Source organism: Thunnus thynnus, chromosome 3 (assembly GCF_963924715.1).
Source record: "Thunnus thynnus chromosome 3, fThuThy2.1, whole genome shotgun sequence".
Taxonomy (NCBI): domain Eukaryota; kingdom Metazoa; phylum Chordata; class Actinopteri; order Scombriformes; family Scombridae; genus Thunnus; species Thunnus thynnus.
In genome coordinates, this window is record NC_089519.1 from 4,033,213 (window position 1) to 4,052,760 (window position 19,548).

General features: G+C 42.4%; 1 protein-coding gene and 1 non-coding gene across 8 annotated transcripts in view; one reads left to right on the plus strand and one right to left on the minus strand.

The window, feature by feature from the left end:
• LOC137175615 (nucleosome-remodeling factor subunit BPTF-like) overlaps window positions 1-16,340 on the minus strand; it is a 42,151-nt gene extending 25,811 nt beyond the window's left edge. For 4 of the 7 annotated variants that reach the window (XM_067581437.1, XM_067581429.1, XM_067581421.1 and 1 more), the window contains exons 1-13: window positions 15,553-16,339; window positions 11,429-12,251; window positions 8,351-8,402; window positions 7,954-8,122; window positions 5,777-6,019; window positions 4,798-5,007; window positions 3,647-3,835; window positions 3,366-3,538; window positions 2,934-3,113; window positions 2,643-2,824; window positions 2,234-2,365; window positions 1,321-1,450; window positions 216-351 (exon numbers count right to left, since the gene is read on the minus strand). In XM_067581437.1, the coding sequence (XP_067437538.1) occupies window positions 216-351; window positions 1,321-1,450; window positions 2,234-2,365; window positions 2,643-2,824; window positions 2,934-3,113; window positions 3,366-3,538; window positions 3,647-3,835; window positions 4,798-5,007; window positions 5,777-6,019; window positions 7,954-8,122; window positions 8,351-8,402; window positions 11,429-12,251; window positions 15,553-16,141 (3,208 nt within the window). In that variant the 5' untranslated portion in view covers window positions 16,142-16,339. Of the gene's footprint in view, window positions 1-215; window positions 352-1,320; window positions 1,451-2,233; window positions 2,366-2,642; window positions 2,825-2,933; window positions 3,114-3,365; window positions 3,539-3,646; window positions 3,836-4,797; window positions 5,008-5,776; window positions 6,020-7,953; window positions 8,123-8,350; window positions 8,403-11,428; window positions 12,252-15,552 lie in introns of all 7 variants that reach the window. The other 3 variants (XM_067581412.1, XM_067581453.1, XM_067581444.1) reach the window with 3 other exon arrangements.
• A 2,393-nt stretch (window positions 16,341-18,733) lies between these two features.
• trnas-aga (transfer RNA serine (anticodon AGA)) lies at window positions 18,734-18,815 on the plus strand. Its single transcript has one exon. It is a non-coding gene; the product is annotated as a tRNA-Ser (tRNA).
• The last annotated feature ends 733 nt before the right edge of the window (window positions 18,816-19,548 follow it).

Below are 19,548 nucleotides of genomic sequence, written 5' to 3' on the forward strand. Positions count from 1 at the left end.
TTTCAAAATTTGGACAAATTGTGACATCTCTTAACAGATTTCAGACACATCGTTCATGAAGGGAAAACCAAAACACACATCGACATCGTTAAAATTACCGAACAAGAGACGAATTCACTGCTTCAAAAGTTTCAAAGAGATTTGAAATTACATAAAACCAAATTACAAATGATTGAAAACCATATTTTTAGGCCTCAAAGCCTCCTGTTCCAGACCTTCCAGTTCTTTGCGGTAGTTAGCGTTGGTGTTGCCAGGAAGCCTGGGGAGAAACCGCTCCACATAGGTCTTACTGATCCAACTCCAGCCCCCGTAACCCGTAACGCGATACTCCTCTCCTTTTTGTTTCCACACCTTCACATAGGACAAGAAAAGGAAAAGAGGAATGAGGAAGAGGATTGAAAAAAAAAAAGGTAAAGAGTGATAAAGAAACAACAAGAGGTGAAAGAGTGTATTGGAAGAAACAGGAAAAAAGTGGTGGGAAAGCAGAGAGCGAAGGTATAAAGACAGATTAAAAGTTTAGAGGTTATTCACATACTGATCACTAATTGCTGAGGGAAATGACTCAGCAGAGCTCGACCTGCTGCATCAAAGAGCCCTTGATGGTCACTCATGCACGTACGCACAACATACACACCAGTGTTTTTCCCACAGCAATGACTCCCGTTTTCCAGGCACTAAAGTCTCAATCTAGACTAGAGAGAAATATTATTACTGTTGCCTCATTATCAAGCTAATGTTCCAATTAATATTGTGCTGGCACAGAATAGTTAAGATAGCAGCCTCTTATTAAATCAACTCTCCTGTCAGTCATTTTACTGGCACATCTCAAGGTGGCTCCCAGGCAATAATTTATAATGTCATGGAAATCAGTACTGGTGCAGTGCATAAGACTGTGAACATCCAGGGACATTTCCAGTGGTTATGTTGTTTACATTTAGCACAACACTGTGATTGAAGCTATCCAATGTCTGGGTGTTATGTACTGTACAATGCTTGTTTATATGGGGGATGGATTATCTTGGCAAAGTGACAAGCAGCAGTCATGTGAAAGGACAAAGCAGAGCACAGAGTAAATGCAACCTGCATTGTTTATGACCAGCAGGTCGTCCTGAACAGTGATGAAGACGAGTGCACAATCTGTGGCCAAATCTCAGCGTGCATCCTGAAGCACTTTCACTGATACAAAATACAGTGTGTTCAAAGCACAAGAAAGTTTTCCTTGTGTGCACACACACACAAAAATGATCCAACTTCTGATATATGAAATTAAGGTTTGAGTAATCCAATGAGAAGTCAAACATCGGTGGTCATGTGACCTACCTGGTGTTTAATGGGGAAGGTGTACTTGACCCAGGTGGCCTGTTGCATCGTCTCCTCGTCCTCCAGCTTCTTCTCCCTCTTCTTCACCTTCTCTTTCTCCTCACGCTCCATGGATGTCATGCGGTTTAACCTGAAGACATTTTTTAAATGATCATAAGTATAACCTGAAATGTTGTGATAATAATGTGTTTCAAAGACAATATTGTGATCTGTTTGCTTGCAAAAACCCTGTAAGTAGTGGATAGGTCGCTTCAAAACAACCATTTGCATCTTTTCAAACCTTCAGCCAATCTATGACAATATTCATGATTATTTTTTTCTTATTATTAATTGGAGATAAACGGTTGGAAAGCTTCTTGGGGAAATGTAAAACTACATTATGTAAAACTCTAAAAGATGAGAAGATCATAGTTGCTCTTGAAAAAGTTCTATGAAAACACTTATTCACACTTTTTGCTGAAATGCAACTTACAAAGCTCTCTCTCTTTCTCTCTCTCTCTCTCACTTACTTTGATGCTCATAGTTGAGTCACACACACATTCTGGTCCCAACAAGATGAAATTTTGTCCGATCACTTCTTTAAAAAAGGGGCGTTGTAGTGTTGAAGCAGTAGAAGAGGGAGAGGTGGGTGGTACTGGTAGTGGACTTGCAGTCTAAATATTATGCCTCACAGCTAGGGTGGGCCTTTTGATCTGATCTGGTTATGATCGCCTCTGCCTGCTAAACTGCTCTGCCTGACCACACATTCCCCGTGCACGATTTTTCACTCTCTTGAAGTATTTGAATGTTTTGCATTTAAACAGACTTTGTGGAGGGGATTATAATTATCAATTTGTATATGTTTGAGAAATCATTTCAGTTCAGATTTATACAAATATATGGCATGAATAACTGTATACTACAGTATGTGTACCTGGTATGGCCCAGTGAGTCCTTCCAGACTGGCAGCATAGCCACAGGTTTGATGGCACACTCCAGGATGGCCAGAGCCAGAGCAAACTCTCTGGCCTTACTGCACATCTGAACTGCTTTGATCCAGTTGGTCCTACAAAACAAACAAAGAAACACTTTTCAGACTTCTCTCTTTACTTTGGGTGCTTTCGCTTTGAGGATTCATTTGGTTTAAAGTTTTCAGCTTGGTCACGGTCTGCTTTTACTTTCGATAAAACTGCCACAGTTTTAACTTTCATTTCTACATGTGAGGTGGTTTTATCACCTTAAATCGCACTCGGTTACAAAACAGATAGCAAACATCACAAGTGTCAGAATTTTGTTACATCATTTCATAATTGTGTTAATACTGCACTCTGGTCTGTTTGTACCTGTGTGAGGCCCAGTTAGGGTGCATGAATGGTGCCGGAACATTGTTCTCCAGCTGGATGATGGTGAGTCTCAATGTGGAGATGGTCAGAACCTTCGAACCGTGAATGGACCCGTTCCACTTGAATTCTCCCGCTGGCGTCATGCAGAACTTATGGGAGAGATGCCGCCTCTTGTCGTGGTCCTGATGAAAAGACAGATTAAGTGGGTGTTAAGTCAGTAATCAAGGTTGATAATCTGAAAGATCAGGAACACTCAAATGACAGAAGAAAACAAGCGGAGCTGTTACTCGCCTCTCTGTGCTGGTGCTTGTTGAGGGCCAGGGCATTGGAGCTGTACTGGTTATGATAGACACGATATTTGCCCTCCTGGCCAATCTTGAAGTATTGGCTGAGGGTGCCCTTCATCACCACCTCCTTGCTGCTGCGTGTGCTGACACGGGTGATGTCACCTTGTGCATTTACTACTAGTACCTGTAGAGGAGCAGAAAAAAATATGAGTCTCAGTCTTATTAAAGACTGATTTATGATGACTGGTTGCAACCAGGTTGATGCTGCAACCTAGAAACCTTGTTGCAGCTTTATATTGATGATCCTAAATGTTGTTCTCCTAGACGACAAGCTTTTGCATAGTCAGAAAATAGCCGGTAAATGTCTCAAACCGCATCTACTCTGTGTACACACAGTGTTTGAAAGAGCAGAATCATTATCATCCGCAGTTCTCACCTCTTTGCCCTCCTTGAAGCCCTTGTTAGCTTCGTGAACAGCAGCGGCCACCTGCTGGTTCTTCAGCTGGCTCAGCTTGCTTTCCGGGTTTCTCAGCCGTGTCACCATGCGAGTTGCTGAAGACCTCTTACTGCTGAGACCCGTCTCACCGTTGAGTGAGTCTTTACTGTCCCCTGGTAAATGCATTGCAAGGTTCAGTCAGACGGAGGACGCCGAGTCAAATACACATTATTAATCTCTACTTGGTCAAGCAATCACAATGAGATATTGCTGAGTCAGACCTGTGTCTTCGAGGCTGGCCAGGGATGACTGGGAGGACTTGTCAGCCAGGTCTGGAGGTTCAGGACCCCTTTGAGGGACCCCAGTTCCCACGCTGCTGTTACTGTTCTCCTCACTAGGCTGGGAGGGTTGGCTCAGGCTGGGGATGCCATCTCCACTGACGGGGACAGAATCTGATGATGGGTTTTCTGCTGCAGACAAAAAAAAAAAAAAAACATCACAGGGAGTATTGAACGTTACATAAACAAGGCTAGCTTGTCCAGATTGTGTTCTTGTTGTCATCAGTCATCATCTGAGATCTCTTTCATGGTAAATAATAAAGACAGCGACTTTATCGTGACAGATCTGAAATAGTTTGTAAAGGCTGTGGCTCCCTCTACTGAGAAGTCATGCGCAATGCATGCACCAAATAACCAGTCAAGTGGAAGGACAGGTCACTTGAAAGCAACCAGTCCATGCCACACTTTGCCCTCCTTACAAGAGAACTAAACTGTCATACAGCTAACAGACGATAAAAAAAAACTGTCACAAAACAAAGCTTGTGCACACATGACCACAACAATAAATAGTGATGTAATTATTAAGGATGGATACAAGCAGGTCATCTCTGAATATATTTTTTTTTAACAAAAGGCACTACCTATACAGAAAGCCATCTAATCAAAAAGGTACTGATCACAAGCAAGCAGCAGAAGAAAAAAGCTTTTTATAACAGTTATTGCAGCACAAAAAGTGAACGCCGTCCACAGGTGACTGAGGCTCAGTTCTAGTCATGCTGATTGCAGTGACAAGGCCATCTGATTGCAAATCAATCTGTGCAATCAGCTTCTCGGCTCCTTAGAGAGAAAGAGAGCGTGAACATCTGAATGTGTTCCAAGGCTCGGGCCGAAATTCAAGAAATAAAAAAAAAAAAATTGGACGACTGAACACAAAAAAGCCAGCAGATGGAATGCGAGCCACATGCAAAGAGGCAGGCTGGGAAACGGCCAAGAGGAACACCGAAGCACTGGGGATACACGGTGGAACAAACAAGGTTATTGTCTCTGGCGATAGTGCGGTGCACAACCATGTAAAGTTGCAGACTGTGACAGTAAAGCAGATTCCCAAGAGGAGCTTAATGAGGACTATTTCATCCAGAAATGTCCTAGTATACCTTTGGTGCTGTTAGAGACCTCCATATGGGAACATCCCTCTATCCCAGCCTCGACGGTGGAGGCCGGGGGCTTTGGGGCCTCAGTGGCCAGGCTAGAGCTCACGGTGGTGGGGATGGTTTGTGTTGGATCAGAGGCTGCTGGGAGTATAGGTCCGTCTGAGATGCTACAGCCACTACTGCCTTCTTGGCCAGTGGGTGGAGCTTCGACGACTACAGATGAACAGCAGCAATGTTGTAAATATTGTGGATTTTAGTTGATGACACAAAGGTAACTTGAGAAAATGAGAGGAGCAGTAATGGTTGGGGTTGACAAACATGGTCAAATCATAAAACCATATGACATCTATCATAAAAAGGAAAAAAAATTTGGACATTGTTAAAGGCAAAGCTACATATGTTACTTTTCAGAATATATTGGAACTTCTATGGTTGTTTAAATTTGCTTTTTAAGAATAATGCAATCATGCATTTATGGGAATACATAAATATTCATTATACTCTCAGGGCTAATTAGCCGCCCCTTAGCAAACCTGTAAAATTCACACTACACTCGCTTATGCCAAGATATTCCCTGCCCATGCAATAAACATCTTATTATTCTGTAAAAGAGCCTTTTTATTGCTCTGGATAACACATAATCCAGCAAGACACCGATATAAATTAACATATGTGCTTTGTGAGTGCCAAACTGAGTCTTGAAAACGGAGCACAGCGTTTCTAATTGGCACAAGAGCCAAATAACTGCAGAATTGATTCTTAAATCAATAACTAATTACACCATGTGATGATGTCCTTTTTTTTTTCCAAGGCTCAAAAACAGAATAGAGTGGAGGTAATGAGAACCAGAAAAACTGTTTTTCAGGTCAGACATTACCACATTTTAATGCTTCTTTTTATGCTTCTTTCATTATTACTTTGGGATATATATATTTGGTTGTGTTTTTCAGAGTACTTTGTGAAATAAAACCGCCACAATTACCAGTTTTGATGCCATCTTTCTCCTCTTTGGCCTCTTCTTTCGTCTCGTCCTCCTTTGTCGGAATTTTGACCTTGACGTCCTGCTGTCCCTCGTCTTTCGGCTTGGCCTCTTCGTCTTCCTTCTCCACATCTGCCTCCTTCTTCTCCTTCTCCAGCCGCGCTCTCTGGGCCTCCTCAGCAGCCCGTCTTTTCACCTCCTCCAGTTCCTCCTCCTTCTTAGCCCGCAACCGCTCCAGGATCTCCTCTGGATGGAAAAAAGAAACAGTAGTTTTAAGATGAGAGAAATGAACTACTGAGCCTATAAATAGTCCAAAAAAATGGATGTAATCAGTGATACATCACAGAAAAACAGTGATTACTTTCAAACTGACCAACTTCTTTTATTTTTACATGATTTGCATAAAAAAGTTTGAAAACTATACATGATTGAAAGCAACTGAAATCCTAACCTGCTGCTAAACACCATAAGAATAAAGTTACATTCTAGTATGTGGTCAGAGAGAACAATGGCACCATGCTGTGTTATAGATTGATTACTCCAGTGTTGATATGTGCAACAACAGTGACACACATACTTAGAGGTAAGTACATTGGGTCATTAATACACAGCGGAAGACTATAAAGTCCTTTATGAGAGTATGACTCATCAGTAGCACCATACTACATTAACGTAAGTGGCGCGATGGAAAACCTCTGTCTGCACTGAGGCAATTTGCATAAATTTAACAACGCAGAAAATAGATGGTAAACAGTTGTTTCGTTCATTATACTATTCCATCCTCCATTAAATCACCGGGGGAGGATGTGAGCGCGACAGCACAAAGAAGCAAGAATAGAGGAAATACATGCAGGAGAGGAAGTTGTGTCCCCGAAAACACTTCAGTCCTGATAAAAAAAAAAATAAGACAGAAAAATTCCAATCTTGAAAAGTCAGGGAAAGAGGAAACAACAAAAAAATGTCTTTAATTACTAAAGCAGGTGATATTGTGTGTCTGTGTGGTGCAAAAGCTTTGATGGAAGATGACGTACATGATGTGCAGTATGTTATGTTGGACATCATAACCTGCCGATGTGCATTCTGCTTCCCCCAAAACAAGACATCTTGCATCAAGCAGAGCCAACGGTACAGAATGCAAGTGTGTGAGGTTAAAATTATTTTATCAATACTGATTAACGAATGCAGAGGCAGAGCGGACACACGCCCGTGCATGCCCGTCTCCTTAACCTGGTATGATGCTTTGCAGGGAGGAAATATATAAGTTCTTTCTTTGCATGATAATTTCTCAACAAAATATAATTTACGTGCTTGCAAAAATCTTTTTCTGTGCTTAAAACATGCATATTTCACACCATGTATTTTCAGTATCAAGAGTGTTTAACAGTGCCTATCTTCCCGCTTTTTAGGTGTTGCTGAGCTCGCTGGTACTGTGCACTCTAGTGAGAGAAAAAAAAACACTGAAGGCACAGAATGAAACTGCTGCTGCTAGTTTCAAAAGGTTTGACAAAAGCTGCATTTCTTCATTCGAGTAGCGTATTTCTTTTCTATGCCTGTATTATCTATTTAATTGGGGTAAAAAAAGGTTAAAGCCTGTTGTCGGTGAGAATCTTTAACTTATCTGTGCACGCTTGTTAGAGTTGCTAATTTCCACTCAAGCTGTTGCATCAAAGATTAACAAATAGATGCAACATTAGAAGTGTGCTGCTATTTTGCATTGCTTAATTGTTTTGAACTTCCACTGCACAACTATAAACGTGATACCCTGAAAGCCTCTAAGTGCATAATTCTCTCCCACTCAGCAAGCAAAAAACATACACATGGCTTTTGTGGATGCCCCACTGACAGAGAGAGAAAGAGATGAGGGACTGAAGGGAAGCTCAAGTGCTGGAGACTGGCCAAACTGGGACCAGAGTAAGGTTACATAATAGCTGGGTTTGATTCCTATGGCCCAGCCATCTATGACTGGGTGGCATTCATTAGTACTGGATAGAAGACAGACAGAGGAGTGAAGCGGGGAGAGAGACGGCGAAAGAGAGAGAGAAGGGAAAGAAATATCACTTGGGGCTTACAAGAGATCCTTCTATCCCTCTCCGCCATGATTCAATGCAGTAACAGAGAGCATCTTGTGTCCTCTGATTATTTATTTTTATAAAAAAGAGAAAGAATGAAGAGCTATTTACCGTTAGCGGCGGTGAGGAAACACTTGTTGCTGCCACGGGCCTTGTTAGTTAGGTCCTCAGTGATGTCCATATGCGTGTGCACCTCGTCCCTTATCTCTTCAAGGGCTGCGTACAGGTCGGCCTCCCAGTACTCCTTATCCAAGCAATCTATCAGCTCGCCTAGCTGGACCTGGACAGGACAGAGCGACGGGAGAGTAATGGTGAGGAACAGTCAACAGCACTTACGAGATAAGTTCAATGCTATGACAGTGAGTGTTTAGATGCATTTTGATAAATTAAACACAGAGCCATATTGTGACAGATAACCAACTGAGAGATTAAGAAGAGTAATAAGAGAGTCTCAGTCATTGTGAAAAGCAAACATCCTCAGTTAGAGAAAGGGATGAGTCTCATTTACCTTGGTGCTGTAGTACCAGATGGCTTTGTCCTCCTGCTCACCATCCTCCTCTCTGTAGGGGAGACAGGAGAGGAGATGTGAGAGAAAAAAATTAAAGAGACGCAACAAGGAGGGGTAGGACAAATATGAGAAGAAGGCAGATGCTCTACATATGCTTGCTTCCTGTATGCTGTGCTGTATGTGCTTTATTGTTATTTGTTTATCCATGTCTTGTCACTGTGTACTGTTCACATAAAATCTGCCTGCTTAATTGACTATCATAAACAAAGTGGACCTTACAAAAATGTTCAAGCTTATTTTCTTCTCTCTGTGGTGATACAATGCTGTCACAGACAATGAGCTGCACATCAACTACACAACCAAAACACTAGGAGCAGATGTGCACAGCTGTGCAAACCATGCGAGGTGCCACCGCCAATGTAGGACAATAAGACTTTGAATTCTTCACTTGTTATTCCTAGACTTACTCATCAGTATATAAAATGATATCAGGTTTACAAGATAGATGTGGGAGGCCTGTTTTATATACGTAGGACCAATACACATTTTATGCATACATTAGAACTGTGGTGTATATATATGTTGTAATTGTAAAACATTAAAGCTACTGTATACGTGTACGTCTTTCCAAAGTCTCTCTGCAACAGTTTCCCACTAATAACAATTGATTTTAGAGGTTAAAAGTGTTTTCTATTAAAAAGCTACGTGTCTGTCCTAACACACACAGCATGAACACACACTTCGCAGAGCATCTTGGAAGCGTTGGCTGTCCATGGTGCTGAAGAGAAAAATCAATTGATATGTTGTATTTAACCGACTGTAAACCATGTTGCAAATTGAAAACACAACAAAGGTAAATATATGAGATATACTATATCATTTATGAAACAGAAGAATTTTATATATGCATATGATCATATGGTCGCAATACAATTCCACATTTTTGCCTGTCCCTACTTTACACGATTCAAAGTATGGAGAATTTAAAACAGCCTCTCCTCAATATAAGTTTCCCATGAAACAGGTGCACCTGTGGGGAACAGGGGGTTAAACCTTACTGAGTAGAAGAAAGCCCAAGATTCTGCAAGGCCCAGCACAATAAGAAATACTTTTCTAGGACACTTGAGTCTAGGTAGCAGCAGCTACAGAGTGGAATATTTGACAGCTTTTTGCTCAGCATGGTCCATACCCAGGGAATGAAGCCTGAGGCCATGTAACAGTAGTGTCTATTCAGCATCCTTCCAGGATTGCACTAGAGACCCACGAGCACACACACAGACACACACACTCAACTTATGTGCACATCATTCACTGCACTTTTTCTTCAGTGTACATTACTTGTACGCACAAACACATGTAGCCTCTCAGTAGAGATTTAAGATCAGTAACACAACACCTGCTTGCAGCTACGACGAACACTGAGCCATCTACCCTCTTAAATCTATTATTGTTTAGATGATCCATGCTCCTTTCTGGTTTATGTAGCGGGCCTTCTGCTGCTGCTGCTGCTGCTGCTGCTGCTGCTGACCCAGCACACACACACACAACATCTGTGTCTGCTCAATACAAAGATAATTTGCTAACGTATGGGACCGATACTGCTGATGGTCAGGTTATGTTAAATCCTATGAGGAGTGCGGTTATTTTCGGTATATTAAAACAGCAGACTTACCACCATACAGAGCTGCACTCATGTGCAAGACACTAAGCTTGTTGTGGTATGTTTAACTTTGCACCTAAGAGCTCATTACATGTTGACACTAAGAATGTCACCGAAACTGCACCATTCAGTTTCTATAGTGCATCTGCTAAATCATGGTGTGATATACAGCATATGCAAGTAGTTTACAGTAATTGAGGTTTAGGTCCTGATTGAGTGTTATTAACCTGTTCTGTAATTCTACTTTCATTACTGGCAGTAAAGGCCAACAGTTTTCAAACGGACAGTTAATTTGCAGTCAGTCTGAATTGGTTAACGCAGGTAATCCGACCCGGCTTCATGAGCCTTCTCCTGATGCGGGTTGAGTTCGGGTTGGACACAGCCTGGCTTTGTACACAGGGCAACAAAGGGTTAGGAATTTAATTGAATGTAATTGACATGAATATTATCGACATTTAAATGACATAATGAGTAATGAACTACAAGCACAAACATGCGTCCCTGCGGTGCTGAGGGATTAACCTGTGACAACAGTCTTATACTGGAGTAGGGTCAATCGCAGGCTGAACACGTGTTAAGTAAAGCATGGGTCTCCTATATTAAAGGGGTATTACTAATGCCTTGGATTAGCACGGAGGCTAGCGCAAGTATAAAGCCAACCACACAAAGAGCTTCACAGACATTGTAACAGTGTATGGTGTACCTCAAGAAGATCCCAAACCTCACAAATGCCAATCTTCAGATTAGTGGCTGCAACAAAAGTAAACTGACCCACATGAAATGCGGTTCATCAGCTATGTGTCGACAGCAGCTACAGTATACAGTACCAGTCAAAAGTTTCCTATTCACGTGAATGAGACAGTGTGTCCAAAACGTTGACTGGAACTGTGTACACCAAATTACAGTGCAGTGAATGTGCAGAGAGAAAATGACAAGATTAGTGGCTATATCTTGTATAGTGTTGTTCTTCTTTGTACATGCAGATGGTTTGTGACATTCATAAACACCTACAAGTTTGCTATGACACTGAATAGTGTGACATCGTTGGAGAGACTCTGCTTTAGAGCTGATTAAACTGCTTCAAAGGGACACTGCTTTTCTGCTTATTACTACTGCAGCCAAAATACTTATTTTAATCTTTGACAACATAAAATTATGGAAATTTGGACGACTGTGTGTGTTGGTAGTGTACTGTCACTACAGCTACTATTTTGGCTATGACTCTCTTGAAAAACAAATTTCAATCTCAGACATTATAATGTTTGAAGATCAAATGAAGATGCATCACACAGTCACAATGTCTGAGTGATATTTGCATATTATTAATGTGCGTGACTGTCATAAGGTCACTCACATTTCAAAACTGTGAAATCCTAATGCAATAATCTTGGCGCATGAATGAAACATCGTAAACTTACACTACAATGCGGCGGTTCAGGAACCAGTATTTTCGGTGGTGTCGGTCATAGCCGACTGGCAGTTGACGAATAAATGGTTTGCTCTTCTGCACCTCGGGGATGCAGTCCGCCACACCGGGTACCTTGTGTGCCACGCACACCTCGCACTGCCACTCGTCCTCTGGCACTTCCTGCAATGGTGGCTTCACACACTCCAGATGGTAAACAGCCGAACACGTCTCGCAGCACAGAAGGTCACCGAGGCGATGGCACACCCTGCAGTGGTCGTCGTAGGCAACCACACCTTCCGACATTAGCTCTTCCCTGGCAATGTTGGTTGCCAGGAACTGGTCCACTAGAAACTGGAGAACTTTTATTTTGCTCTCTAACGGTTCAAACGGATAATCCTCACACTCCTGGAAAGGCAGAATATGCCGGTACTCCGGGTCGCTCTCGCAGTATGCTCGCACCACCTCCGGCCAGGTCATACCATCCACAAAATATAGAGTGGAGTTGACAGAGTCCTTCACGTCAGCGGGACCAAATGTGGTGTTGGAAGTGTCCTCCTCTCTGAGAATAGCTTTCAGCAGGGAGATGTGGGTCTCTGCCAGCAGCGTGCACTGCTCCTGACTGGCCAAAGCTGCACAGAAATCCTCAAAGCGGAACGGGGAGAGCCGCAGCACTGAGCCAAAGTTGCGGAGGACCTCGTAGACAGCAGACACATTGAGGAGCTGTGAGGTAGGAACCAGGAGGTCCTCAGAAGACTTGGGAAGCTCCAAGAGAGGAATGTCCTTCGCCTCGATGATGGGAGACTGTGGTCGCGCTGCCCGACTCCTTCTCCGGCCTGCGAGAGCGAAAGGAAAAGAGCCGGGAGAGGAAGGGAAGAAGGGAGACACATAAATAAAAATAAAAAACAATGAAAAGGATGTGTATAAACCACTGCAAACATAGTGTAGTGTCAAATCTACTCTTTACAATAAATACAAAGTTAATGCAGATATTTGCATTGAGAACACTTGTGTCCATGTTCACAATATGTTCACCATTGTAACCTAAATGCCTGACTGCATTAGCCTCACTGGACTACACTCACTTGTAGGTGAGTGTGACAATGGAATGAGAACCAGTAATGAGACCTGAGGGAGGGGTGGTGGGGGGGTTTGCTGTTCTAAGTGGAGGAGTTCAGTCATCTCAGGGTCTTTCTGATGAGAGAGATTAAGAAGGATCATGAGATCGACTAGCTGGGTGCATTGGCTGCAGTAATGCAGGCAGTGTATCAAACCGTGTTGTTGAGAGAGAACTGAAACACAGCACTGTAGTTAGTTTACCTTTGTACCATAACTAATCTACAAGTCTGAAGCTCTGGGAGGCAATTGAAAGAACAAGAATGTGGATACAAGAGGCCAAAATTAGGTCCGCACGCTGACCGGTCTATCTCTTTGTGCTGGGGTGAGGAGCTCAGCGACAACGCCACCTCCCGTTAGATAGCACAGCTACCAGGTAAGGATGCCTTTTGGGGGCTGACTGGGATGTTACCCCTGGGCAGACCATCCATGCTGGATGAGCTAGCCTGGTAGGACTTCAGGATGTGGTGCTGGCTGAATAAATGATGTCTAAAGGTGTTCTAGGGTGCTCACCCCCTTACCACCGTGAACCTAAGTGACAAGAGGATGTTTAGACTAGGTGATATTATCATGATGCATACATATTTTACTATATTACCCTTAATTAACTCACTAAGCTCTAACAAGGTATATTCTAATAAAAAAAAAGATACAACAACAATATCAATGCCAATGGAATTTAGATTACAGACACCCCATTAATTTCAAACACTACATGGGACAACTTTGATTTAGTGGAATGAATACAGTGTAAAAACCAGAGAAGTGACATTACAAGAGCATATTATTGTCCCATTACATTAAGTAAAATGCTCCTGATTGATTTATGAGGCTGCCTTTGTTGCTTCTGGTGAAGCACAAGCAGATGGTGCAGACTATGTACCGCACCTGCATATTCCCTCTGGACTGTGTGAGTCTGTGTATTTTACCTTTTCCTAACCAACACGGTGACATGAAATAAGCCCGTGTTTGCGACTGGTCTGAAAGGGTCAATGCAGGTCATCGGACTCGGCCTGCTCCTGACCCCTCACACTGGGTAAATGCTGGTCTGACGCTGCTCGGGTTTGGTATGAAAGGGTTAACAGACACTTTTATAATGACTGTAGGATTTGTATACGTCACTTGTTATGAAATGACTAAAGCCTTACAATAGATACTGGCACGGACTAGCCTGCTCATGTGCTCGTCTCAAGCTCTGAGATCACTGTAGCGTGTCGGTTGATGCATCCATTTCTCATAGGGAGACAAAATAAACAAATCCTATAGAATTACACCACTTCCTCCATGCCTTCTATCAGGTTGTGTCTTCAGTGTAAACACTGCAGTAACCACTGATAAACAGGAAGTCAATTACTGTTTAGCCAACATTTAGTATTTGTATTATGCATTATGTCTGGTAGTGTTCTGTGGTTTAGCAGTGTTAACAGAAATAGTGCGGGAAGTTAGAGCAGTTGAAGTGATAGTTTCACGAATGGTGACAGCTGCAGATTAACCTGTGACAGCAGTCTGGTGTGAACGGGTCAGACGGGGTTGGCAGTGGGTTCCTTATTCTGCATCAAACACAAGGTTTGTGTGTGAAAGTGGTATGAGTGTGTAAGCGGATGTGTGTGTGTGTGTATATGTGTGTGTGCAGTGTGTTTGAAAACAGCATGGAAACATGCGTTTATGTGCCCATGACAGCGAAAGCACCGTAATGTCTGTCTGTCACCGCCGGTCTTATGAAAGACCCCTCACACTCGGCTGCACAATACCCGCCATGTTCACGTCTTTAGAAAAAGCAGGCGGCCTGGCCATTGGAAGTTGTGTGTAATCCCTAAACCACTTAAAGTGCAACTGCATAAGAACAACCGGGAGCGCAGTGAAGTGGTAGCCTATATGGTGAACAAAATCAAGAAGAAGAAAAGACAAAAGTGTGATGCCACAGAGATGGCAAAAGAGCGAGCTTTTTCAGTTGAAGACAGAAATGTATTGTGGGACAATTCCCATAGGACTCCCCTCACAACTGAAACATATTCCTGGGGTTATTTTCATATTCCCACAGGACTTTTTTTTTGTTTTTTTTGTAAAGATTGGAATAAACAAAATACAACTGTTTTTCTAATCCTATCTATAATTACTTCCAGTGACTGGCACGCTGTTTCCTGTGCATCACATTATTATATAACACATGTGTCAATTGATTTTTGCAGACTCAACTTCATTAACATGACTGTCCATAAGTGGGAACAGAATGGATCCAATTTGCTCACCTGATAAACATAAGAGTGGTTACTATAGTAACGGTGCACCACAGGACGTAACGGTGTAATGAGCTGGTGTTTGCAACAAGTGACAAAAAAAAAAGAGCGCCTCTCTTCAAAACAAGGACCTGTCAAACTCCTGTCAAGCATTATGAATGTAAAATATGTCTTCTGAAATTGAGCCGGACAAGGCACGTAAGTCTGATGAATGCGCGTAAATAACTTAAAATAATTATTTATTTGACGGTTAACACTTTTATTTAAGTAGATCTTCAGGGGGGAAAAAGTAAACCAATGAACTGTTCATTTGAGGCCAGCTGGAACTAATGTTTACAAACAACGTGTTTTGCGTAACTTAGAAACTGGACTACGATTTTACACACGTAGAAATGCTGAATGAATGAAAATTAAAGTGGCAAACGTAGTGCATACACGCTATTTCTTTCTCCGTCTGTATTAAAAGTGCAGCGCGCGATTAAAAAAAAGTCCCGTAAAAAATAAATTAAAAAAAAGAGGCACGATTGAATTCTTCATTATAAACTAACAACAACAATGTGCTGATCCGACAAAAGTCAAAAACATGAGAGCCGGTTGAAGCGTGGATCAGATCTGCAGACAGCGGCCAGCGGAGCACACGGTAAACAAAGGCCTGTTTCTGAGTGCAAGCTCCATTTTGAACAATGCGGCTTGGTTTCTGTGCTGAGCTGAAAAAATGAGGTGCACTTTAAAGTGCCGCAAACCTGCTTTTGGTTTAAGTGCGTGCACTTGCACACGAACGTACCTGGGGTGCTACCGAGCGTGCTGTGGCTCCGAAAACTACTCTCGGTGCAGTAGCTGGCATCACCATCATCATCATCATCATCATCTGGTAGCTCCTCCAGATAGTCAGAGTCGTTTCCCAAGGCCTCGTCTTCTTCAAGATCCGACGAAGGGTTGTCGTTCAGGAGTTCATCTTCGTCCGACCTGTAGCTTAAATTATCGTCCTCCTCGTCGCTGTTGTCGTCGTAGACCACCTTAGTTTGAGGCCGCCTCACTCCGCCTCTGCCGCCGCGGCCGCCTCTCGACCCCCTGCCTCTCCCTCTGCCGCCTCTGCTCCGCGACGCCGCGGCTGCCACAGCGGCGGAGCCTCCAACTTTCCTGCGGCCCCGGGACGAATGAAAGTTCTCTCGGCCGGAGATGTCCGTATCCACCTCCGCAGAGCCAGTGCCACAACCGCCTCCGCTTCCTCCCCGTCCCCGACCCCGTCCTCTGCCTCTCCCCCGTCCACGCATCCCTCTGCTCCTGCCGCCCCGAGAGCCGCGGACTGGCCCCGGTGAGCCTTCCCGCATCGCGGCTGCTTGTTTGGGCGGCCTTCCTCTTCTCCCCCTCATTGTAGGAGAGAGACTCTTCTGTTCCGCTTCAATCTCGGTGCTTGAGTAAGCCACACACAACGGAGGAAAAAACGGGGGAGGAAAAAAGCAAACAACCGGGTTCCCGAAAAGTCCCCCAACCAAGCCCCGGTCTCAATTTTAGGGTGGAAAGCTCAAACTGAATGGCCGGTGTCCCGCTCTGGGTCGCCTGCAGACGCCATTTTTCTTCTCGGCTCTCCCTCCGTTGAAAACACAGCAGGCCCCAGAGCTGCGTCAAGTCAGACACAAACAGCAGGGGTGGCACCGGAAGTGGAGTGCCTTTCTCCTTCAAAGTAAAAGCAAAGCCAGACTAAAACGATATAAATCAGTGGTTCCCAGACTTTTTCATGTCAAGGACCCTAAACAGACACAAATTAGACCACGGACCCCCATCTGATAAGATTTTGTCCCAGGGTCTCCCATCTTATAAGATTTTGGCTTTTAGATGCTTTATTACAAAGAGTGTGTGAAACCCATGACCATAACAGTCATACATTCTCTCATTGTGTTACTTATGGATGAAATTATAGTAAAAATAAATTATTCCCCGTTTTGTAGGGGACCCCCTGGAGCCCCCTCAAGGCCCCCTGGGTGTCCATGGACCCCACTTTTGAAACCACTAATCTAAAGAATAACTATTTACTCAAGAACAGTAAGAATTATTTAGAATAAGAAAAGCGGATTTGTCCAATGTGCTGTCTAAATCAGTGGTTCTCAAACAGGGGTCTATGGACCCCCAGGGGTTCTTGAGGGGGTTCCAGGGGAAAAGCAAAAATCTTATCAGATGGGGGTCTGTGGTCTAATTTGTGTCAGTTTAAGGGTCCTTGACATGAAAGAGTTTGAGAACCACTGGTCTAAATGATATAGAAAATGAGTTCTATTCTGTTCTCTACTGTTCTTTTTATTGTGAACTGCAGGATGCTTTGTTTAGTAAGATAAAAATACATTTTGATTTTGTAAATGTGGATGATGAAAGACTTGGCTGTTCACATATAAACATATGAATTAGCCAGTTATCAGGAGAAAGCCAAGGAGAAGAGAAAAAAATCTCTTTATTGAGATAATGTAACAGTTCTTCATGTGAACAGTTCATTTGGGATTTTTGTTTTTTCATTTTGTTTGTTTCTTTTCTTTTTTTTTCTCCATGTTTTGTATATACAATACTGGAAGATGTATGCTTTGCAGAAATAAAACTAAAACTAACTAACTACAGACTTTCATCGGGTACCAAAAACACATTAAATGTGGACTGTAAACTGTAACAATTAAATGTTGTTGAATTAATTTGGAGTTTGAGAAACAGGATATGGGTGCTTAGGTGTTGTGTGTAGGAGAAAAAATTGTAGAGGATGGAAATAGCTTTTTTAGATCAGTATCTCAAGTTATCTGCGGTTCACAGAAAAGTCATCAATCAGATTAGCTTTGCTGTTGTTAAGTCCACGGAAAAGTTTTTGCATAAAGAATATCTTTCAATGGTGGATTATATTAACCTCTCTTAAATGAAGTTTGTTGGCATATTTACATATTGATATATATATTAAAGGTGGGTTAAATACAGTAGCATGAGTTTGATGAAGGAATCTACTTGAAGCACTGTGAGAAGAACAATCATTTTGAGCCAGTGTGGTTTGAGTCCAACATATTGATAAGGGTTAGGGTTCAATTATATCAGTTTAACGTTTATATGTAACGTAAAGGTGTCATTGTAACAATACAGGAAGTGCTATTTTTTTCTTCTCTAACTTGACGCAAGCAGGCCTCGGTGGACGCTGGGTCACGTGACTCACTATTCTACAATAGACGCAATTGCCATGCTAGTTCATAAAATTAGTTATCCGTGCAAACGCTTGTCCGCCAACAGTACTTCATTAGCGCTGGCTGATTGTGATGGCGGGTCGTAGTCGCAGGAGGGTCAAACATATGCAGTGAAACACATTATCGGCTCTGCGGCCATCGTCGTCACAGCAGAGCGAAGCGAGAAGATAAGCACACGTCCGACACTGAGCTCTATTATTATTAGTAGTAGTTGTAACGTACATGCACCTAAATAAGTCGTGAGAAAAGTTAACAGCGCGCGCACAGTTCAGGTTTTAAAATAGCGTGAATGTGCGAACGGCTGTAATTATTTTATATTTAAATGCATCTTATATGTTGTTTTAAATTACTTTTTATTCATTAACAATGGAAACTGGCTCGATTTTCAGTCGTAATCCAGTTCAGTTTAAGGAGCAGAGTTCATCAAACCTGCGAAACGACTTATCGTAAGCACGTAGCCGCCCACGTTTGACCAATTTGTGGCGATAGAGGTGCAGCACTGTGTCTCGTCTTTATTTAGTGTTACTTTCTCGATTTGACTTCATGATAAAAGTCAACTGTTCATTTTTCAGAATCGTTTTTGCTCTTTTTTTTGTTTATTTGGCCAGCAAATCATAGAGCGGACAAAATACAGCACAAGCAGCTAGCTGCGGGCTAAACAGAAGGAAAGCTCTCCTTCTGACAGAATAACATTAACACCCAAACAATGAAGGCGTGTTTATAGTTTTATATTGGCACAGTTGCACAATACGTTTATTGGTTGTCGTGGCCGAGTGGTTAAGGCGATGGACTAGAAATCCATTGGGGTCTCCCCGCGCAGGTTCGAATCCTGCCGACAACGACATATTTTTATTTCTTTGGTGGGGTTTGTATTATGAATTCACTTGAGGAGGGAAAACCACAATTGGTTAAAGCACATGGCGTATTGCTCATTCATTTCTGAGCTAAATGCTCAATATATAAAAATAACAATAGACATGTTTTATCATTGAAATAACTTGCTAAATGTTCTTCCTCCGCTGAACAGACTGTTAACTGAACGTTGGATTAACTCTTTATAGTGTATTATGTATTTCTGCAGGTCATCTCATACACGTATTTATCTTCATACAATTCCCCTCAAGACCCTCCCAGGTGAGTCAAAATGTTTCAGGTTTTAGAGAGACGAGTCACACCACAGTTATTCTAAAAAAAATGTTTACTGAACCGGTTCAAAGGTGTATTGTACAAGGACCTAATAAAGTATTATATTATTAATAAAAGTTATTTAACTTTTGTCATCTGTCTCTTTGTCACTGTCCTGAACTATGGCATGCGATATCTTTTAATAACAAAGAAAAGTCATACATGGATCGACAGTTTTCCCCATTCTTATGCATTCATGTCCTGACATAAAATACTTTTCTATGGAAAAAACCCAGTTCAAGATCACAGCTGACAGATTTACAAATATTTAGTTTTTAGAACACATACAAGAAAAACAGCCCCAAAAAAAACAAAAATCAAACAGCCATTCACTCTGACAATGGCATTTTGCATGTATTTCACAAACCAATTATTAACTGGTGCAAGAG